Here is a 24,289-nt window from a genome sequence, read left to right on the forward strand (position 1 = left end):
TCATGGAGTCTCTTCTCTGTATTACAAACTTCACTCAATTGTCAGTACTCAGCTCAAATGTCAACTCCTTTGAAAAGCCTTCCTTTATTAGTCAGAGTTAATCACTCCCTCCCCTGGCTCCCACATGGCTTGTACATAACTCTGTAACAGCACCTGTCATATGGTGTTATATTTATTAACTTGCCTTTCTTGCTCATCTCCTGCCTCAGTTCAACCTTGAGAGCTGTCTTTGTATACCATATCAAGGCCTGACATATAACCAGTGTTCAGAAAACCAATATATCAGATGATCGAATAAACATCTGAGCAGAAATTTTAAAACATTTAAAATTTTGTTAATTAAATGGGATGGGTGGGCATCAAGCCTGGCGGGGTTCTGTCCTTGGTGCTGAAACAGAGACAGGATTCATAAAGCATGGTAGTTTAGAAAATTCTGCTTTCCATAGGAAATAATTTAGAAGCTACAGGAGAAAATTGTGGCGTTTCTTTCTTTCTTTCTTTCTTTTTAGTTTATAAGGGAATTGGGAGTCAAGAGAAGGGAGTCAATAATTGTCATTATAACATCCTGAGTAGTTACCAGTACTCTAGACATCAAAGAAAACCAGGATTTCTGCACTCTCTCTGTCTCACAGTATTGTGGATAATTAAGAGCTCCTCAAGCTCTATTACTGCCATAATTTAAACATCTGAATGAAGGGAAATGTCATTAAAAGCTGATATAGTGTTCCTTGGTGTTTGGGCTCTTTGTACAGAGGGCTAATCTCTCTTAGGCCTACGTAACGTGGATGTGCTTGTGGGCTGGGCTGTTCTCCATGACTTTGCTGACTTGGATTCAATCAAGCACAAGTTATAATCATTTCAGGATTGAGATATATTGAAATGCCACAGGAAAACGCTGCTGTTGCCTAAAAATGGACATTTCTTTCTGAAATTCAAAACAGATGTTGGAAAACTAATAGCTCAGTGAGATCCAGGCAGCAGATGCCATCAATTTGGGCTGCTTCCAGTCAATTCAGAAAACACTATGGAGAGTAAGATGTTGCTAGGTACTGTTGATGAACTAGTTGGGGACAGGATATGAATAACTGTGGTAATAATAGCTACCGCTTATTAAAGAACTTTACTGCATATTCTCATATGCTCTCCCCTACCAGCCCATGCAGATTTGGTAATATTTTCTTCAGTTTAAAGATGAGGAAACTGAAAGTCAGAAAAGTTAAATGACTTGCCTAGGAGTCAGTGTTTTGACTCAGGTCTACTCTGGCTCAAAAACCTGTATTACTTTTCCTGAAGCACTATTCACTATTACTTCCCAAACATTTGCTAACACAAGGAAAGGTGTAATTAATGCTGTGGCAATGATATGAAGCTCTAGGAAGCACAGAGTGGGAAAGAAGTAAAATAACAGGGAAGAAGTAAAACTAGGATGAGAGTGGGGTTAAGGTGGGGACTGGGGATGCCCCATGAAGGAGGTAGCATTTGAACTGCGGTGTAAAAATGAGTAAGGTTTTGAAAGGCAGACATGAAGTGGACAGGGCATTCTCAGAAGAGACAGGGTGAACAAAGATATGAAGATGGGTACCACGGGACCTTTAGGCAAGGTTAGAACCAGAGAGTAGTCTGGGGACAGATTTGTGGGAGTACTGAATGCCGAGTAAAGGACACTGATTTCAAATTGTTGAAGACTTTCTGAGTAGTAGAGTAACATAACCAGGTCTATTTTTTAAAATCCACTCAGGCAACAGAATGGAAGAGAGGTTAAAATTAGGTCAGATTTCAGTTAAGGTCACACATAAATTATATTCAAATTACTCTATGAGTAGCTTAAATATTTAAGAAAAAACACTATATTTTAGAATCTATTTCAATGGGAGATTTTCAGCTCAGCCAGAATGGCCAAATTTTTAAAAAAATGAAAATATTTGGAGCATGGGTCTTCCTGGTGTGGCTTCTGCAAAAGTAGTATAGAGCCAGCATTTTGACTGAGAACCAAGAAAGTGATTTCACTTGAATTTTGTTTTGTTCTGTTTTCCCCATCTTTCGTTCCTGCTTTATTTTTCTTCACAGCTCTTAGCACCATTTAATATACTATATATTTTACTTCCTTAGCTTTATTTTTAAAATTAATTTATTATTATTTTTAACGTCTTTATTGGAATATAATTGCTTTACAATGGTGTGTTAGTTTCTGCTTTATAACAAAATGAACCAGCTATACATATATCCCCATATCTCCTCCCTCTTGCATCTCCCTCCCACCCTCCCTATCCTACCCCTCTAGGTGGTCATAAAGCACTGAGCTGATCTCCCTGTGCTATGTGGCTGCTTCCCACTAGCTATCTATTTTACATTTGGTAGTATATGTCCATGCCAGTCTCTCATTTCGTCCCAGCTCACTCTTCCCCCTCCCCGTGTCCTCAAGTCCATTCTCTACGTCTGCATCTTTATTCCTGTCCTGCCCCTAGGTTCTCCAGAACCATTTTTTTTTTTTTAGATTCCATATATGTGTTACTATATGGTATTTGTTTTTCTCTTTCTGACTTACTCCCCTCTGTATGACAGACTCTGGGTCCATCCACCTCACTACAAATAACTCAATTTCGTTTCTTTTTATGGCTGAGTAATATTCCATTGTATATATGTGCCACATCTTCTTTATCCATTCAGCTGTTGATGGACACTTAAGTTGCTTCCATGTCCTGGCTATTGTAAATAGAGGTGCAATGAACATTTTGGTACATGACTCTTTTTGAATTATGGTTTTCTCAGGGTATATGCCCAGTAGTGGGATTGCGGGGTCATATGGTAGTTCTATTTTTAGTTTTTGGTGTTTTTTTTTTTGCGGTATGCGGGCCTCTCACTGTTGTGGCCTCTCCCATTGCAGAGCACAGGCTCCGGACACGCAGGCTCAGCGGCCATGGCTCACGGGCCCAGCCGCTCCGCAGCACGTGGGATCTTCCCGGACCGGGGCACGAACCCGTGTCCCCTGCATCGGCAGGTGGACTCTCAACCACCGCACCACCAGGGAAGCCCTATTTTTAGTTTTTTAAGGAACCTCCATACTGTTCTCCATAGTGGCTGTATCAATTTACATTCCCACCAACAGTGCAAGTGGGTTCCCTTTTCTCCCCACCCTCTCCAGCATTTATTGTTTCTAGATTTTTTGATGATGGCCATTCTGACTGGTGTGAGGTGATACCTCATTGTAGTTTTGATTTGCATTGCTCTAATGATTGGTGATGTTGAGCATCCTTTCATGTGTTTGTTGGCAATCTGTATATCTTCTTTGGAGAAATGTCTATTTAGGCCTTCTGCCCATTTTTGGATTGGGTTGTTTGTCACTTGAATTTTTGATGTTATTGTCACATTTTAGAGATTCCACAGTTCATCCTAGCAGAAATCCTTTGGTTCTCAAGTGCTATTGAGCTAATCTTGCTTTACATTTAAATGTATGATATGTATATTTATGTACACATAGGTATATATATATTTTTTACATATAAACACATACACTCATATATTCATCATATGTACACATTCAAGTAAACAGGTTTTAAAAAGAAAAAATAGCAGAGGCATTCATTTGAAAATCTTTGACCACTAGCCTAAAATTAAATGGAAAAAAGCAACCTAAGAGACTGCTGGCTCCTAGATTTCCATGAGGCGTGTTCCTCACCACACATTTACATCAATCTGTTTTATGGGCTTTTATGGGCTCATAGCATCAACACCCTTCCCTTTCAAAAAAGGGAAACAATCTAATTCTCAAACTAGAGACCCATTACTTTCTCCTTGGAGGTCCTTTGATACTTTATCACAGCTTTCTTCTCAACAGATTTCTGGGCTGGGTTGCTCTTTCCCTGAGGAATAAATGGGCACTGCTCCATCCTGTTTGTCTGATGCTAGTTAAGAACAATGAGGGGCTCCTGCAGAGCATTCCCCAATCTTACTTCAGGCACCACGTGTGGGCCCAAGAGCACACAGCCTCGGTGGAGAACACCCTGTCCAAGTCTGTGCTGTAACACCACCTCCAGACTCACAGGAGATGGAGTTCCACTTCTAAGTGTGCAAAGCAGAGCCATGACCACAGTTCTTTGCAGCAACTCCTATTTTGAATACCTGCTATGTGCTAAGCTCTGTCCTAGTCACTTTATGTATTTTATTTAAACCTCCACAGCTAACCCCTAATATAATAGTTACCCCTAATTTAGAGAAGGAGAAACTGAAGTTTATGGAAATTAAGTGATTCTTTCAAGGGCACAGAACTAGTGAGTGGGTCACTCTTACTTTTAACATATCTAATTAGAGTCACTGGATGCACGAATACTGGTTAATCAGAAGATAAGGCCCTCCTTCTATGACAATGGCTATCAAATCTGACTGCATGTTAATATCATCTGAGGACCCCTAAACACATTGAAACCCAGGCCTCACCCCAGACCAATTAAGTCAGCATCTCTTGGGGAACTCAGGAATCAGTATATTTTAAAATTTTCTGGGGGTTCAAATGTATAGTCAAGGTTGAGAACTGCTGTTCTATAATGTGATTTTATTATTAGAAATAATAATAAATTAGGATACTGCTGACCTTGTTGGATAATCATTGCAAAAGGGAAAAAAGATTATAATTGTGCTAAATCTAAAATTGCTGTCCTTGGCTAACATTCCCCATAGTTTAAGTGGGCAGCACTAAAGGACTCCACCCAACAGGTCAACTTATTCAGCTGCTTGGCAACATAGGGACACATTTTGCATTAACCCACCCTGATGGGACCATCAGCACACAGTTTTACCCCAAATTAGAGGTTTAGAAGGCTCTTTTCTGTGATCAAGGTTGCTACTGATAACTGCCTTAAGAAGTTTTGGTCTAAAGTTGTTTCTTGATGCCAAGAATTCTGGGACCTTAACCAAGCACTTGTTCCTAGTGTTTGAGCAAATCCAAAGCCTTTTGAAGGAGAAAATTTGGCCCTACTCACAGTCATCTTTTATATATATAAATATACATATAATATCTATCTTTATTGGTGTATAATTGCTTTACAATATTGTGTTAGTTTCTGCTGTACAACAAAGTGAATCAGCTATATGTATATATATATCCCCATATCCCCTCCCTCTTGAGACTCCCTCCCTCCCACCCTCCCTATCCCACCCCTCTAGGTGGTCACAAAGCATGCAGTTGATCTCCCTCACAGGCATCTTTGCTGCCACGTTTGTGTGGGACAGGGATGTCCTCGGAAAAAACAGACACATCAGGAGCTTCAGTGTTTACAGCAGAATGTCAGCTGTGCTGCCTGAACCAGGACCCAAAGTTTATGGACTGTCTTCCAGTTAGGAGCCCTGAGTATTTGGCACTAGTCAGACCATTAAACTTGGAAATAACTATAAATCAACATTTTAAAAAGTGAATCTGAAAACCCATAGATGAGAGTGAAATTCTAAGGTACATGATAACTTTCTATACCTCCAAGTTCCCTAATATCATCTCAAATTTCCCTAAGATCATCTCAAACTGTAACATGCATGTGGATTGCCTGGGGATAAGGTTTAAATGCAGATTCTAATTCAGTAAGTCTGGATCATGGCCTGAGATTCCGCATTTCAAGGAAGAGCTTAGGTGACACCAATTATGCAGGTCCATGGACCTCACTTTTCATGAGCAGACCTTAAGCAACATTCCTGTGTATCTGTGGCTGACTAGTAAGGACTGCCTGTCACAACACAGAAAAAAACCATGATGCTGAGCCTAGAGGAACATATTCCACAGATTGGGAAGATCATAAATGACTCTCAACCCACGGAGGGAAAGACACAGAGAGAGGGAGAAGGGAAAGTTGGCACATGAAGGGGAAAAAAACCCTAGATTTTCCTTTTTCCAGTGAAGGCTGGGATGTATGAATAAGTTTTCTAAGTACTCAGGGAGTCAAGAACACAGTGAGATGCACAAAAGTAAGAATGGGGTTTTCCAAGGGTCCTAGAAAGTTGGAGGATGGTGTCAGAACAGAGCTGCCAGGCCTGCAGCACTGCTTCAGAAGACCCACGTTTGCAGCCAGGAGGAGTCGGGCCCTGCGGTGGAATGTGGGAAGCATGTATAAGAAGTCCAGCATCATAAGCACCAAAACAGTGTCCCAGTTAGCCTTCTTTTCCTGTTCTCTGCTTATCCTCAGCATGTAGTCCACTGCCTGTCATAAAATCAATGTTCAATAAAAATTTACGGAATAAATGAGGGCTAGAACAGGGATTGGGCTTGTCATGCTTGTCCCATATGTCCTATATTCCCAGGGGCATAGGGAGAAAAGGTAGACCAGTCATTCTCAATCTCGGCTGCCTGTTGGAATCACCTGGGGAGCTTTAAACACTACTGATGCCTGGGTCTCACGCCTACGGATTATGATTAAATGGTCCAGGGATGGGGGAGTATGAGGGCAGGACATTGCAACCGTTCAAAGTCTCCCAGGTATTTCCAGTGTGCAGCCAAGGCTGAGGACCACTGGGGCCCACCAAGCTAACTTCTCGGGGAAACCCGTGGAAGTGACGGCTCTGCCACAGTGTTACATATAGAATAAGAGAAAAATACCTTATGTTGAAGCAGAGGGAATTCTGGCTGATAAAGAAAACCCTCTTTGGGCTACTAAGTTTTTCTGATTCCTCATAAATGACCTGAATGGCTGGTATGGCTTATTTGTATAAGTAAAGTTTGCATTGCTAGCAAGATTTCCTACTTTTCCTCCAAATAATTTGGCCTCATCAGTCATAGGTGGAGGAATAGTTACCTTCTTGCATCTAAAAACGTGGTCCCTGGACCAGCAGTGTCAGCATCACCTGGGAGCTTGTCAGAAACACAGAATCTCAGAACAAGCCAGACCTACTGATTCAGAATCTGCATTTTAATAGAATCCAGGAGATTCATGTGCATGTTCAAATTTGAGAGCCATTATTTCAAGAAGTCTCTCCCTATCCATAGATTCTGTGGCTGCTTGTGGGCAGAGTCTCAGTCATCACTAATGAAAAGAAGCCCAGTTGCACCAAAAGAGATGTGAGTGAGAAACAGCTGTGATTATCCCTTTCACGATGGAAGCAACTAGACATGACCCTTTACGGGCCCAGGAATCCATGAACATGTGATTAAATCTCACTCTACTGGCCAATATAAATAGCAAAGTTTCAACAAAGCTTACTTACAGCCTTACATTGTTCTACCAATCAGCCCTAAACATTTTCTCTGACAGGTTTGAATTTTGAGCTATAAATTATCTACATCTTAAAGTCAAAAACTTTGCCTTGATCTGATTCTACTGGAATATATTTCTGAATAGCAGAATTTGCTGATTCATTCTCTTTAAAATATATTTAAAATTTTTGTCCAGGTACAAAAAGTCAGCAAGAGAAAAAAGCATCAGGGCTGCCCTGCACTGAGGACCCTGATTACCTGCTGGAATTCAACACCTGGGAACCAGCATGGGGGTTAAATGAGACCTTCCCGCCCCGAAACCATGCCTTAGGTCCTCTTTCTTCTTATCTACACCTTTCCCACTATCTCAAGGGGAGAATGATTGTTGGTGGTAAATAAGATGAAAAGATTATGGAAGGAAGAAGATGGGACTCTGGGCCAAAGAGACTTTAGACTCCTTTGTGAAGAACTAAATAGAGAACAGAAACATAAAGGAGGAGGGGGGTCCCATCTCAGAGCCTTAGAAGGGCACTGAAGCAAACCCCAGTTTTTTCTCTATTTCTCTGTATGTCACTATTATTTTTAAAATTACCTAAAACTTAGAAATAAGAAAAAAAGTGGGCAGCATATCTTTTCAACGTCATATGGAATAAAGGCTACCCAAGGACTATCTAGGTGAATGTACTTAGTTCTACTCACTGTTTACTATTGATTAAATGTATTAGATGTACCAGATTTAATCAAGTTACATATTAACTTACAGATTTTTTTCCAGCAGATATGCATAGAACTGTCTGGTGGAACAGATAACCCAAAAGATTAGGGTTTGTTGTCCTGTAAGACAGTAACCAGTTTTGTATCTAACCAAGCAATCTTATCCTTACGTTTGTTTACAAAATTGCCTAAGTAGGAATTTATGAATTTGATCTGTATCCATCCAGGGTCCGTCCATACCTCACTTCTCAACTTTAACGCCTTACTGGCTCCTCCACTAATTAATGAGTTAAATAAAATCTTTGGCACATGTTTATTAAAATATTTTTCTATTATAATTTAATTAACATATATATATTTATTTCTCTTTACCAATGTATGGTTGAAGGTTGAACTCCAATGAGTATTTTCTGTTTAATTTATTGAAACTGAATTGAAGCAAACTGAATTTACCGGGAATTGAAAACATTGGTTCTAATTCTTATTCTGCCACTGACTTTCTGTGTGACCTTGGGTAAGTCACTGAGCTCTTCTGAACTTAGTGTTCTCATTTGTAAAATGGATAGTAGTTGCACTTGATCATGGCTAAGATCTCTCCTAGCTTTAAAAAGTCTACAAAATCAAGCAACAACTAGCTGATGTAGGAAATGTTTGGTTTCACTTCTTAGAGAATTAAAAGTAAACATGGATGTTTTATTGGGTTTTTTCCCCCCTTTTTTCCTTCATGAATAAGATGATAGTTTCTGTCCTTGATAAATCATGGAAAAAACTGGAAAAATCCCCTCCCCCCAAATAATAGGATTAGGACAATAAGCCAATTATCTCTCTGAAGCTGTTAGGGGATGGCCAGTAGAAGGCATCCCCACATTCTCACACCCTGTGAGGCTGAAAAGAAACCTGTTTAAACATAGAAACTAAGTACTGATAGGGCTAATGAAGGTCATTTAATCAACCAGACATCTGATGCTCTAACCTCCCCTCTAGTGTCACAGCCAACTCTGCCCAGACAGTTCTAGGGAAAGGAAACTCAGTCACTTTGGGGTCCATTCTGTTCCATCTTGGACAGGTTTGACCATTAGGAATCATTACTAATACTAATACCATTAGTATTCCTTACTTTAAAGTCTTTCTTCTGATGCTTTCCTCCCATTAGCCCTAGGGCTATTTCTTGAAGCCATTCAAAATTAACTTTACACCTTCTCCCCACAAGAGCACTGTAGCTATTTTAATACAGCTAGCTCTCTCTCACCCTTCCCCGAGTCTTCCCCTTTCCAGAAAATATGCATAGTATTTTCATCCATTTTTTTCATATCCAGGCTGTGAAGCCCCTCTCCATGCTGCTGGCACTTCTCAAACAAGGTCTGGTTTGTCCATATCCACTGGAAACTGTGGTGCCCAGAAATAAATTCAGTTCTCTAGAAAGGTCTGATCAGGGTAGGATAGAAGGTGGATATCGGTTTGCCTTACTAGAAACTATGAGTCTATTAATACATCCTAAGATCACAATTGATGATTTGGTTAAATAAAATAATGTACATGTACTCACAAGAAATATCTGTAACCACTAAAAACCATGCTTCTGAAAAGTACTGGATGATTTGGGAACACCTCATGACATATTGCGGGCTAGCTAGTCTCCAGAGATGGCTAGCTAGTCTCCAGACAGTGACTGCTGTCAGTCACTGTCCCATGAGATGTGGAGTTCATTCCTCCACCCCATCAAATCTGGGCCAGGTCTATGACTGCTTTGACCAATAGAATGTGGAGAGAGTTATGTTCTAGCACCTCTAAGCCCAGGTGTTAAAAAGGCCTGCTGCTGCTTTTATGCTCTTGGAGCCCTGAGCCACATGTACAAAGTCCAGGCTACCCTGCTGGCAAGAGAGTCCACACAGAGAGGCCCTGGGAGATGAGAAAGCACTTGGAGGAACAGGCTCCAGGGAGGAGCGCTGAGGTACCAGCGAGTGAGTGAACAGGCCATGCTGGGTCATGTGAGGCATCCCACCTGCAGCCCCAAACACTGTGGAGCAGGAACTAGTCATTCTGCTGGGCCCTGTGCAGGGTGCCCGAGCCAAAGAACCATGGGAACAAAACCAAAATGGTTGTTTTAACCTATGAAGTTTTGAAGTTGTTTGGACATAGCGATAGATAACTGAAACATATCGTTAGGGTGAAGAAAACGGCATGCAAAATAGCCTAGCATGTTTGTTTTTTAAATATACATATATGTATATATGTGTAGGTATATGTGTAGTTTGATATTTATATTTATACACAAACATACTAGTGGTTTTCACTGGGAGATAGGATCACGAGTGTCTTTAATTTCATCTTTTTGCTTTTCAAACATTTTACACTTGTTTTTATTCTGTAACAGAAAATTCTTAAATTATCACATTATCCTTTTGACAAGCACTTTACAATCTTAATTCACATTAAGTTTACTGCTGATTATACATGTATAATAAATATATATTTAATCTCTGAGAGTATTTTAACATGGTTTCTCTCCAGAGAAGTGGCAGGGTTTATGACATTTAAACAACACATACAAAAAAGCCTCTTGTCCTGAAATTCTCGGCCTCTCCCACCCGGAACTGCACTGGAGAAAGTTCTCAATTCTCAGGCTGTACACTTCAGTTATTTCACTACTGTAATGCTACTGTTTTTGTGGTTATGGAAGAGTGGTTGCTATGGCAATGCAATCTGACTGAATGCCAGAATGCGTCTAAAACTGGTAGAAGTGCCTCTTTCAGGGTTTCCTCTGAGGATTAATCATTTTTCCAAGAATTGTATCTTCTCTTCCTCTCCTGTTAGAAATGGTGCTGGAGCACCTCATCCAGTCCTGGGACACGGACAAAATGAGGAGGGGTCCGAGAAGGACAAAGCTTACCGTTGGAAAAAAAGACCACAGAGGAGCCATTTCCTACCAAATACTCGGGTTTCTTTCCACCCCTCCCTCCTTGACTGCTTTGCCACATTTGGACCCCTCTGTCCTCACTTTCCACAGACTCTCAGGCTGTGAGGTATCTTTGCTGGCTTCCTTTTGTTCCACAAGTTGTGAGGAACTTCCACAGCAATTTCCCACACATTAGCATTTGTTCATTGCCACATTCCCCATCTTAGCTCCGTGCCTCAGCTCAAACAAGATTTCATTCAAAGGACCTGCCTGCCCTCCCTGCCCTGGCAGCTTTCTCATCCAGGCCAACTTGCACATAGCCACCAGATTCATGGCTCTACATTTTGCCACCTCAGTCCAAATGTCATGCCTTGACATGCGGGGCGCCCAAGGCCTGCTGGTACCCATGTCCCTCCCATGTCCTCCTCTCCACCCTCTTGCTGCTTCTCTCCATCTAGCTCAGAAGCTCTCCTTACCACCCCATTGAGACCTTCTCCCTTTGTGCCCTATTACCTTTGCTTCCACAGTTTCTATCCCTCCCCCTACCATCTACTACTCACATTTTAAACTTCTTTTCTCCACAGAGTTAATCCAGCTAAATCCTCTGTTATGAGTTAAGTTGTTTCCCCTGCAAATTTATACATTGAAGTCCTAATTCCCCGGTACCTCAGAGTGTGACCTTATTTGGAAACAGGGTCATTTCAGAGGTAATTAATTATTGGTAAGATGAGGTCTTACTGGAGTAGGGTGGGTCCAATCCAAAATGACTGTGTCCAGACATTAAGAACAGACTTTTGGTTGCCAAGGAGAAGGGGGGTTGGGGGAGGGATGGACTGGGAGTTTGGGGTTAGTAGATACAAATTGTTATATATAGAATGATAAATAACAAGGGCCTACTGTATAGCACAGGGAACTATATTCAACATCCTGGGATAAACCATAATGGAAAAGAATGCAAAAAGAATGTATATATGTGTATAACTGAGTCATTTTTCTGTACAGCAGAAATTAACACAACACTGTAAATTAACTATACTTCAATAAAAAAGTAAATTTAAAAAGTAAGGATAAACAAAGAAAAAAGAAGACTGCGTCCATATATTGATAAAAAGGGAAATTTGGACACTGAGACACGTGCACAGGGAGAGTACCATGTGAAAGATACAGATGAGAGTCATCTCTAAGCCAAGGAGAAAGGCCTGGTGCAGATCCTTCCCTCACAGCCCTCAGAAAGAACCAAGTTTACCAATAACTTGATTTTGGACTTCTGGCATCCAGAATTGTGAGAGATTTTCTGTTGTTCTAAGCCACTCACATCAGTTTCCCCCAGCTCTAAATTCCCTTCTCATTTGTGCACTCCGTTTAGCCATCTCTGCCAGAGGTGTTTCCCGCTGTCTTAAGCCTGTTCTCTGCTTATATCACAAGTGCATATCTGACTCCCTAACAAGATTCAGATTCCTCAGGTGAAGCCTTATTTCTCTGCTTCTTTTTCATCCCTGACAGGGCCTGGTACTTTGCTCACCTATGGAGTAGGCTGAATTAGATGGAGTTTACCCTGGAGGATGATTCCTTGCTCCCTGTCAACACACTGCAGAGTTTCTCTAAACCTACTGCAGTCAGACAAGAGGCCACGGGCTCCAGGTCACCAAGGAGAGACGGACCAGTAGCCCTACAGGGGGATCATGTGGAGTCATGGGGTGTTAGGCCTGAGGGGATCACGGGGAGAGATCATCTACTCCAAACCTTTCAGAGGACACAGAGGCTGGGCGTGCAGCCATGGGGATGGGAGACTAAAGGGTGGGGTGGGTGTTAGGGCTGTCACATCACAGAGAGTAAGAGCCAGAGCTGGCATGAGCCCAGCCCCCAGCTCCCAGGCCAGTGGAGGGGCTGCCTGCCCTGTGGAAGGGGTCAGGCTGCCTACAGGGCATTTGGAGGACCATCTGGGCATGCTCTGTAGGGCAGGTTAAATGCGCTACAGGCCTAGTGACTTACAAAAGCACCAGCACTACCAAGGTGAAGGGAGAGGGTTAGAACAATGAGGGGGGGTTGGCAGTGCAGCTGAGGGCTCTGCCAGACAAAGGGCTCTGCAAAATTCGGTGCTGTTGCACAACCATGACGGGCACTGTGCGTGTGCAGAGTGCAGCCGTCAGCCCGGGCAGACTCCTGTCACCAGTCAGGATTAGGAGTGGCCTGCGGGGGGCACGGCTGTGGGCCTCGCCACCACTGTGGCTTGATGCACTGAAACTGTTCCTGGGTGCAACTAGTGAAACCGAGAGCTCCACGCAAAAGCCCAGGCTTTTCCAGAGCAAAGCTGAAAAAGAGACACCCATCAGAATTCTGTATCTTGCTGAAAGAAGGCATTGGGTCCAAACACAAGAGTATATTAAAGCAAATGACTGAGTAACATTGTAACCAAGCAGCCTGCAGCCCTTCAAAAGTCCTGCTCTAAAGAGGTTTTGATGACCTGAGAAAATTCTTACAATATTACACTAGGTGAAAAATGCAGACTGAAAAGAAAAAAGGTATATTCAGGAACTCAACCACGTACAGCAATATGCACAGGATGCATCCAAAATGTTCATAGAGTTTAGCTGTGATTTTTAACCTACTTTTTATTTTCCTTCCCTGTATATTCCAAATTTCTAGGGTGAGCATGTATCATTTATAGAGTATAAAGGTAATTATGTTTTTATGTTTAAAGACACAAATTCTGTTTTTATAAGGAGGTATAAGCTGATCTCATTCTCTGTGCTTTGCAATGATTATACTACTCTGCTCTCCAATAATGCTCTCCCCAACCAAGAGGAAATCCCACCCCAGATGCATCAATCCATTTACTCACATTCTGCATATTTCTGGAGTTGGCCAAATTCTTCTGGAGTGAGGGAGACCCATCGTTCTTCACTCATCTTTCCTGGGTGTGCGCGCTTGAGGCTAGGGAGAGAGTTTTGTTCACCAGGCTGTAGCCAAGGCCCAGCCTAGGGCCTGGCTCATTGCAAGTACACAATGGACAAGTCCTTCAGGAGATTTCTTGAGGACCCAAGTGTCTATGGCAGCAGCGGGCACTGTTTAGCAGCTGAGAGAAGACCTCTGCTATTCCTAAGGCAACATCCTTCTATCTGTAGTCACAGTAAATTCAGAAATCCTTCCTTTTCCTGGGCAGGAGTAGAAAAGACATTGGGAATGAGAATGTTAGGATACATCTTTTCTTGTAAAGAAAAAAAAAACCCCAAATGTTCTTTGCTGAAAGCTCTATAGGAGGCAATGGTTCTCAAGGTTGGGGGGAAGCCACCTGAGGGAATTTGGAAGAGGAGATACAGACCAGAGAAGCACAAGTCCAGACAGCTGTCTGGCTGGAGTGGGGGTTAAGTGATCTGTATGAAGAGGTAGCCATACTCCCAAACTCTGGAAAATTTAAAATGTCTCATGAGAGGTGGTAGTAGGGCCACCTAAGGGCATCCTCTAGTCATGAAAATGCCTCAGGCTATAGGTGTCTCATGAGTAAGTACAAGACAGTAGCTCATGTGGCATGATTTGAAAGGTAAGCCAGTCTCTCCTCCACTGATTTCTAAATTCCACTATTAGAGCTGCTTACCTTCCTTTTATGAGTCATTGAGTCACTCTGGAAATTCAAATACCACTCCCCTCAAGGCTGGCTAACATCCTAGTGACTGAAGCAGTTTCCTTTCCTCTCAGAACCATAAAAACATGATTAAAGGGAAGGCCTGCTGGCTCCATTGTGGAGAGCCTGAGAGAGGGAGGGAGGGGGTGGATTCAGACAAAAACTTAGCATCTTTTCCTTTGAGCCCCTCCTAGCATGGTGGCTCTATCAGTCCTACCATCAGTCATTATATCAGTTTAATGAGTTGTGAAATTAATGGGGTGTGCTATTCTAAAAACACATAATACAATAGCATAGAATGCAATGGAATGAGATGGAATTGAAAATAAGAGTGCATCTCCTTTCAGTTATACATACATGTATACACCTATCATAATATAAAGTGTATTTCTTATTCTAGGTTGAGGTTAAAAAAATGTTGAAAAGTCATCAACCTCATAGGATAAGGAATAAAGACCAATGTTACCAAAAAACAAGCCCAGTTTTAATAAAAGAGAATCCATCATAGAGAGACTTGAAGGCAAGTCTGGGAGTCTGAAGAATATGAGGAATGGTGGAGGGGTGGCAGATCTGGACAGTTCTCTGCAGTGGCAAATAGACTTGGTTGGTGTGGACCTTGAGGGCTGAACTAGAGCTGAGGGAAAATGCTGGAAGGAGATCCTCTATAAGGAAGACCTTCCATCAGTCAGCACTCTAACAGTAGGAGGAAATGCATGGCAAGGGAGTGAGATGCCTACATCTTCGGGAGCATCCAAATTCTAGTTTCTCTCCTTGAAAGGTCTAATTCTTGGGGCTTCCCTGGCAGTCCAGTGGTTAAGACTTGGCGCTTGGGCTTCCCTGGTGGCGCAGTGGTTGAGAGCCCACCTGCTGATGCAGGGGACACAGGTTCGTGCCCTGGTCTGGGAAGATCCCACATGCTGCGGAGCGTATAGGCCCGTGAGCCACGGCCACTGAGCCTGCACGTCCAGAGCCTGTGCTCCGCAACGGGAGAGGCCACAACAGTGAGAGGCCCGGGTACTGCAAAAAAAAAAAAAAAAAAAAAAAAACTTGGGCTTCCACTGCAGGGGGTGAGGGTTCAATCTCTGGTAGGAGAAATAGGATCCCACATGCCACAGGGGGAAAAAAAATGTCATTCTCTTCTTAATCCACTGGCCAACTGGAATCTGCTTCTTAGCACCTGCTCTTGCCAATGTCCAGTGTGAAACTTAATAAAGGGAAACCTCACTAAGATGGAGGCAGGAGGCCAAAAGGGGAAGCTCTCACACAGTAATACTGATGTCAATTGCAGGAGGAACTGTCAATTATAGACCCCAACAGAAGACTCATCAACAGGAAAGAATCATCAATTACAGGCCCCAACAGGAAAAGGTGTACATTGCATGCCTAGAAGAAATCTACTACCCTAGCAATTCAACCAATGAGTAACTGTCATTACCCTGAGCTCTCACCTTTGTCCAATTGACTTTTATTCAAAACATCCCCTCCCAACTTCCTCCTTTTTTCCTATAAAATAACATTCCTCTTTGTTTTTTGGACTTGCTATGGCATTTGCTATAGCTTGCTTGTTCTGAATTGCAATTCCTCTGCTATTCCCAAATAAACCCATTTTTGCTGTAAAATAACTGGCTGTTTTATTTTTAAGGTCAAAACCAGTAACCCAGTTGTCAAATCCAACAGGCACCTTTCAGGCCTTCTTTGCTTTATTTGCTCTCTATGCAGCCTTGGCCTTTGCAGAAAACAACCCCCTGGAAACTCTTTTATCTTTGTAAGTGTTCCTCCTCAGTCTCATTCCACTTTTTCTTTTGCCATTGTTAAATACTGGGTGTTTCCACAATCCTATCCTCAGCCATCTCCTCACATTGCACCCTTTCCCTCAGGGATCTCATCCACTTCCATAGCTTCAATGACTCCCAGGCATGCTGCTCCAACCCTGCACTCTCCCTTCAATCCAGATCTGCATATCCAACTGTCTACTGTGACTCCCTTCTATGTCCCAAACTACCCTGAACCAGCACCTTTCCATGCCCCCAACCTGCCCTTCCTCTGTATTCTGGTCATGCCCAAGAAGAGCCAATACTCAGGCCAGAGGCCTGAGGCTGAACCTAAGCTCCTCACCCTTTCTCTCCTGCCAAACCCAGACACCAGTCTGGGAGTGTGACTGTCCATTGTGTTTTCCCTCCTCTCCATGATGCCAGGTGGCTTGTTAACTCAGACCCTCATCTGCCTGGTCTCTGACGACAGCCTCCTGCTGGTCTGCCTGCCTTGGGTTTTGTGTTCTTCCCCCTTGGTCTGTTCTAAATTGCCAACGAAATCACATCTTTCCCAGTAATAAAATTCTTCAGTGGTTTCTATTGCCTATACAATAAAAGGTAATCTTCTTTTCATGATACACAAAGCTCTTTATGATCTGGCCTTTCATTATCAATTCAGTCCAAAAGCAGGACCTTTAGAAACATTTTCTACCATACAAGGGAATTCAGCATTGAAACTGGTATTAACATTGCTGCCAGACACATTTTATACTGTGCTCTATGCCTTACATATATTATCTAATTTAGTCCTCATAACAACCATGTAAATTAAGCATTGCCTTCCCTATTTTTAGACAAGAAATATGAGGCAAGATGCTTAGTAAATATGGTGAAGATAAAGAAGGAACCCCCCAATGCTTTTGTTTAAAAATGCCTCTCTGATCTTATCATTCTGCACACTTTCAGAAGCTCAGAACTCTAAGAGGACCCAGAGACACACAGCATGATAGAATACCACAGAATACCACTTGAAGTCAGAAGGCAGGGGATTTGAGTCCTGACTCTGCCTCTTATATAACTATTTGACTTTAAACAATTTTTTCATTTCTTGAATCTTGGTTTCCTCATCTTAAAGATGGGAATAACTAATAAAAAAATCTGAGTTAGTATTAGGATTGAGTGAGTTAATATATGCAAAAACCCCCCCAAACCGCACCTAGCATAATGCCTATCACACAATGGACACTCAATAAATAATTATTGTTATCATCCTATTGCAAATACAACACTTAGCAATATGACAATCAGCTGACAGCATTTGGGTGCTTTGTGCTGTAACATAGATTTAGGAACTTGATCTCATCCTGCTTCAGGTGGCTGTAATTTTGTAATTACTCATCAAACTTTTATCCACTAGTTTTAGCACCCACTGATGATTCTTTCCTGGATTAATTATTACTATGATAGTGAATTTCTAATTCCATCCTCCCTTCTATATTAGTTGGGATTCTACTGTGAGGGAGAGTTTTCCCTTCTTTATTTCTTTATACTATACTATACTTTCTTTATGCTATAAATACTACATATACTATAAATATATAAAATGTTTATATAACTATACATAATAAATACATAAGTATAAATGTGTGTTACTTTTACATATAATATATATTTACTTATATTCATGGATTCTTACTTTATTCAACAGCTTATAATCCATTACCATCGTTATTTGTTTTGACTTTCAAATTGTCCCAGATTTGGCCAGAGCAAGCTCATTCAAGGTGATTCCTTGTTCTTTAGACATATTCCTATCACTCTCTGATCACACCTTTATTTTCTGGTACTACAAAATATTTCAGGATAATCTTTTTCTTCCTCAGTACTGTCCTGAAATCAGTCATTTTCCCAAAGATCCCTGATTCTTTCTAGTGGAGAATGGTTTTTGAAATCAAGGTTTGGGTACTAGGTATGCTCATTGTTACTGGGGTGTCACTACTTCTAGGCCCTGTCAGGGACAGAGCTAGGAAATATATTCACATGTACACACATATCTCATCTCTGGCTATTTATCTATCTTCCTGTCCACCCATCCATCCATCCATCCATCCATCCATCCATCCATCCATCCATGCATCTATGTTAAAAACCCCAAATTCATACTCATACACTCTGTTGTTCCATATTGTTAAACTCCCTTCTCCAACAAACTCTGTTTCCATTACCTACAATGTGCTTATTTTCTCAACCCTAAAATATACAGAAAGTAGTTTCGGAAGTGCTAGCCACATCTCTGTGAAAAACAGAGTTCAAGATTTATTTATAGTTCCTTTGTCTTCATTGTGCATATCCTCAAAGGACTATTTTCAAAAGTTACTTAAGTTAGTTCTTTCCCACTCCCATTCATTCCTGTTTGTATTTCACTGTAGTGTTTTCCTCCATTCCCACTGATTCTTTTTTAGTATGGTTTCAAAAGTCAGAACTATATAAAAAGGTTTCTTCAGAGAAGCCTTGCTTTCCCCCATTCCCTTTACTCTGTTCCCATCCCCCTCCTTATCATCTTTTCCCCACCCCATCCTTATGTTTTCTAGTTTATACTTCCTGCTTATTTTCACATCATTGAGCACATATACGGATATTTTCTTATTTCCCCTTCTTTACCTACAAAAGGTAGCACATTGTAGATTGTCTTTTGCACATTGTTTTTTTCACTTAACAAAATGTCCCATGAATCACTCCATATCTGTTCATAGATATCCTCCTCATTTAGAACCAAATTTGACTCCAGCATTTACCTGCTTAAAACCCTTCAGAGGCCTCCATTGGCTTCCAGGATTAAAGGCAGGTTCTTTAGCCAGTTGCAGAAGATCCTTCTTCATCTGTGGTACAGCTCACCTCCCCATCCTTACTCAAATGACCTGCTCCACATGCTTCACGTTACAGCCAAATCAACCTACTGTGTAATCCTAGCACCTAGCAAAGTATTTGGCACATGGTAGGACCTCATAAACATTAGTTAAGGGACTGACAAACACATCATGCCTTTAATCTACCTGGAATTCCCTTCACTCCTTCCTTCCCATAACAAACCACTACTCATATGTCTGGCTGCAGATACAAAGATCACTATAGTTTGTTGGGTTTTTTTCTGCGGTATGGGGGCCTCTCACCGTTGTGGCCTCTCCCATTGCGGAGCACAGGCTCCGGACGCGCAGGCTCAGCAGCCATGGCTCACGGGCCCAGCCGCTCCGTGGCACGTGGGATCCTCCCGGACCGGGGCACGGACCCGCGTTCCCTGCATCGGCAGGTGGGCTCTCAACCACTGCGCCACCAGGGAAGCCCACTATAGTTTTTTTGAACTCTTTGAACAAACCAAGCTGTTCTCCCAGCTGCATTCCCATAGAACACATACATTGTCTATATTTTCCTGTTGTAGTAGCTGACAGTCCCATGTGGGAGACAGACACCTGAACAGATAATTAACACACAGCTGGTAAGAGGAGTGGTACAGATATATACAGGGAACTGTGGGGCTAGTTACTGTGTCTGTAGCAGGCACAGGGCAGGTGGAAAGATTCCTGAAGTTGAGGAGGAGTAACAAGGTAAAGAGGTATATATGTTGCAATAACTAAACAAATACTCCTATTCTTATCATTGCTGTTCCATTGCAGCTCAGTGCTTGGCTTCATAGTGGAAGAAACTGCACCATTCTTTTTTTAAATTTTATTTTATATTAGAGTATATTGATTTACAACGTTGTGTTAGTTTCAGGTGTACAGCAAAGTGATTCATTTATACATATACATATATCCATTCTTCTTCAGATTCTTTTCCCATATAGGTTATTACAGACTATTGAGTAAAGTTCCCTGTGCTATACAGTAGGTTGTTGTTGATTATTTCATATATAGTAGTTGTATTTGTTAATCCCAAACTCATAATTTATCCCTACCCCCATGTTTCCCCTTTGGTAACCATTAAGTTTGTTTTCTAAGTCTGTGAGTCTGTTTCTGTTTTGTAAATAAGTTCATTTGTACCATTTTTTTTAAAGATTCCACAAAATAAGTGATATCATATGATATTTGTCTTTATTTGTCTGACTTACTTCAGTTAGTATGATAATCTCTAGGTCCATCCATGTTGCTGCAAATGGCATTATTGCATTCTTTTTTATGGCTGAGTAATAGTCCATCGTATGTACCACACCTTCTTTATCCATTTCTCTGTTGATGGCCATCTAGGTTACTTCCATGTCCTGGCTATTGTAAATAGTACTGCAATGAACATTGGGGTGCCTGTGTCTTTTCGAATTATGGCTTTCTCCACATATATGCCCAGCAGTGGGATTACTGGATCATATGGTAGTTCTATTTTTAGTGAAACTGCACCATTCTTTTATTTTTTAGAATAAACATAATTCAGTGTTTTTATTCATATTTTTGAAGTTTGTCTGAAATGTTTCAATAAACTTTACATAACTTGAAGGTGTGGCATAAGGTTTGTTTTTTTAAAATGTACACATTCAAGATTGAATAACAAGTGTATTAATAATAAATTTTTTTCCTTTTCAAATGTAACTCAAAACAGCTTTTATCCCAGTTTATTTCTCCATTTACTGGATGCATTTATGGAAGGCACATAACAGGTATTTTGTTTTCTATTATAGCAACTTAAATGTAGGTAAGACTTATATAAACCTACTTCTGTTATTTAAGAAAACTGGCAGATTTTCAAACAGTGCTACGAATTACTATGACACCAAATACTATGGGTACTTTGAGAAAGCCTCTTCTTAGGCCAAAGGATAATTATTTTGCATGTCTTCTTATTTGTTAACTATAGGCTGACAACATGTAGAAAACCTGGGCTTAAAAAAATTGCTTTGCTGTTTGGGAGTATATACCATAATCACCCCCAGGCTATTATTTAAACCAGGGGCCTATTGCCTATAGGCCAAATCGGATCTGCCACTTGTTTTCGTAAATAGCTTAGTGAAACTGCACCATTCTTAATTTCCATCAGGAAACACTGGCTGACTCTCCAGATGGTAACTGCTGACCATGCTCCCATGTGACAGTCCCCTCTGGTTTCTCTCTTTGATAGAGATGAAGGCTACTGCACAAGAGGGCTTGCTCCAGCTGACATCTCTTGGCATTTCTCTTTCAGCAGCCTATCTTATCACTTCCCTCTTGGAGGCTCTTTGCAGTGCCAATAATCTTCTTATTACCACCCTGAACATCTTTGCTGACAGAAAAAAATGTAATAGGATCTTCTAAATAACACTCAGATTGGATATTGTCAGGCTTGGGTGGGAGAAGAGTGTTTTACGTCCCTATAGCTATGCCACTCTTAGCACTTGCTTCAGCTCCCCTGGCCTCAGTTTCCTTGTCTAAAAATGAGGGGGTGGGAGTCATGGTTTTGAACACATTTTCTAGCTCTGCAATTTCATATACTGGATCAAATCCTATTTGTTCTGTACAGATGCTGGCATGGAAATCACAAGTCAGAAGGAAGATGGCAAATTCAATAGGTATTGAATTGCACCCCAGGTCTCTCTATTCATTCCAATGAATCAGCCATCGCCAATTATCCAGGAACAAACACCTCTTCATCTCCTCTTTGCTTGCATAAAAACATTAATTTATGAACATAGCATCAGATTGGGGGAGCTTGTTTATATGTGTCTTGTTTATAACAAGACCGTAATGAGTATATTTTTTAAAGGGAAGAATCACTAAAAACTAGAACCCCTCTGTCTTCCCAGACTCGTGACAAGTCACATCTTGATAAATGTACCATCTCTGGGCTTTTGCTCTTGTTGATCCTTCTTCAACTCTGCAACTCCTACTCAGCTTTTGGAGTTCAGTTCAAGTATCACCTACTCTAAGAAACTCCCTTTAATTGCTTGGACGGGGCTGGACATATCTCCTCTGCTATCCAATAGCTCCTTGGGCTTTTCTCCATTGCGGCACTCACCACACTGCAGTGTACTTGCCCACTCTTTCCTGTGAGACTGAACTCCTTCAGGGTGAAAACAGTGTTCTGCCCACTTTGTAGCTCTAGTTATTAGAGCTGACCATTTCTAAGGTTTCATTTCTTGGGTTCATTTCTTGACCACTAGAAAAGTGGTTCTCAACTTTTTTTGACTGAGACTATTTGCATGGAGCAAAAGTCCTACCACACCTGTTTGCACTTCCCAATAGAAAAAGAACTGGGTGCTAACAAAGAACTGGAGAGGAACAAAAGACATTAGTTGACGTAAAATTGATAATATTAGTTCTGCGTCACTTATAATAAAAAACATGAATTGGTGTATATATTTTAATATTAAAGTAATTACCCATAAATTTATAACTATAATCTATAAACTTATAATAGTCACTTTATTAGGCTTAACTTACAGTATGTTAGGGGTTAACTTGCTTGAATTCATCAATGAACTGTCACTTTTGTCATAGTCTATTACATTGATGGTTCATGCCTCCTGATATTCATGTCCTTTTTATTCTCTACCCCTTGAGTCTGGGCTGTGCCTGTGACTTGCTTTAACTTGCAGTAGAAGTGATGTTGTGGCAGTGTTAGGCCTAAGCCTGACAGCTTCCACTTTTGTGCTCTTGGAAGCACTGGACTGCCATGTCAGGAGTTCAGCCACCTTGCTGGAGAGATCACAGAGAAACCATGTAGACAGAGCAACCCAGCTGATGATGACACCTGAAGCCCCTGTGGTGAGATCTCAGTCAAGCCATCCAGCCAGCATGCAGTCATGTAAGCCACTCTAGCTGTGATGCCGGACATGAAGACACTTTGCATTTTACAGCTTTAGTAGACATGATGTGGAGTGGAGATAAGCTGTCGCCACTGAGCCCTGCCCAAGTTCTGGATGCACAGAATCATGCAGAATAATAAAATAACGGTTGAGCCACTACGCTTCAGGATAGTTAGTTATGCAGTCATAAATAACCAAAACAACTAAAGAAGCATGTTTGGGTTCAGATTACATATGTATCTGTTTATCAAGAGAGTATGCATGATTCATGCTTGAACTGCAGCTTGCTTATGTCTTAAAATCTAGTAACTGGAAAATTATAGGCCTAAAATACCTTTGATGCAAACATGTATCACTGCACGCTGTCAGGTTAACCAAATATCCTCCACAAACTAATGTGATAATGATGAAGTTAAATGAACTACCATTTCTAATTAAAAAGCAAGAATAGCAGTAGCTGAACACCACAACCAACTCAAAACAAGTCTGACACTGCAATGATAACAACATGACTTTCCCCCAGGTCACAGGATTCTCGAACCATCTGGCTGAGTGAGGAGCCAGTAGTTGCTGAACATTTAGAAGCAGCTTGACTTCACAGATAACCCAGTTAGAGCCTCTGGAGAACTTGGTAATGATCTAATTTGATTTCATGAATAGCAAATATGAGTAATCCCTAATAACTCATTTAGTAAATTACCAGTATATAAGTCCTTACACAAACATAAAAATAGAAGTCTTGGATTTGTGTGCTACCCATAAGAATTCAGAGAGGACTTGCATTTGAGGATTCTGCATCTCATTAGTGGTCTCAGAGTGAACATGAGAAGCCCTGTTCTGGCGGAGGTATGAAAATGTCAGGCCGAACAGAGCTGCCCAGGTGCAGGGGACTGGTAGCCAAGAGAGGCATGCAGTCTCCTGGGAGAAGCTGAGACCTGCTACTTGAGGGGCTGCCTTTGGTACAGGCAGGCAGTGTCAGACTGAGGAATGTTTAAATCCCAGGGCCATCACAGCTCAAGTGGGCTCATTCATTCACTTATTTGTTCACCTGTTCTACAAGTCATTAAAATAGAAGCCATAGCAGCAAACTTCATTTATTGACTACACATCTGGTGCTTTGCACACTGCATCTGTAATAGTCACCAACCCCTGAGAGGAAGGTATTTTGATGCCCATTTTACAGCTGCAAAAACAGCCCCAGAGTGATTCTCTTAAGTTCACCCATCAGTAAGTGACAGAACTGGTATTTGAACTCAAGTCTGTTTAGTTCCAAAGCCCATGGTCTTTCTTTCACCATAACACCTCTGGATGAATACCTATTGAGTACCTAAGTGCCAGGTCCTGTGCTAAGTGCTGATACCATCAATAA

General features: G+C 41.4%; 1 protein-coding gene across 8 annotated transcripts in view; it reads right to left on the bottom strand.

Moving 5' to 3' along the window:
* Nucleotides 1-24,289, bottom strand: part of DGKG (diacylglycerol kinase gamma) — a 216,003-nt gene that overhangs the window by 162,915 nt on the left and 28,799 nt on the right. For all 8 annotated transcript variants that reach the window (XM_067034176.1, XM_059063714.2, XM_067034174.1 and 5 more), the window contains one exon: nt 13,624-13,936. In XM_067034176.1, the coding sequence (XP_066890277.1) occupies nt 13,624-13,690 (67 nt within the window). In that variant the 5' untranslated portion in view covers nt 13,691-13,936. The remainder of the gene's footprint in view (nt 1-13,623; nt 13,937-24,289) is intronic.

This window comes from Kogia breviceps, chromosome 5, assembly GCF_026419965.1.
Source record: "Kogia breviceps isolate mKogBre1 chromosome 5, mKogBre1 haplotype 1, whole genome shotgun sequence".
Classification (NCBI taxonomy): Eukaryota; Metazoa; Chordata; class Mammalia; order Artiodactyla; family Physeteridae; genus Kogia; species Kogia breviceps.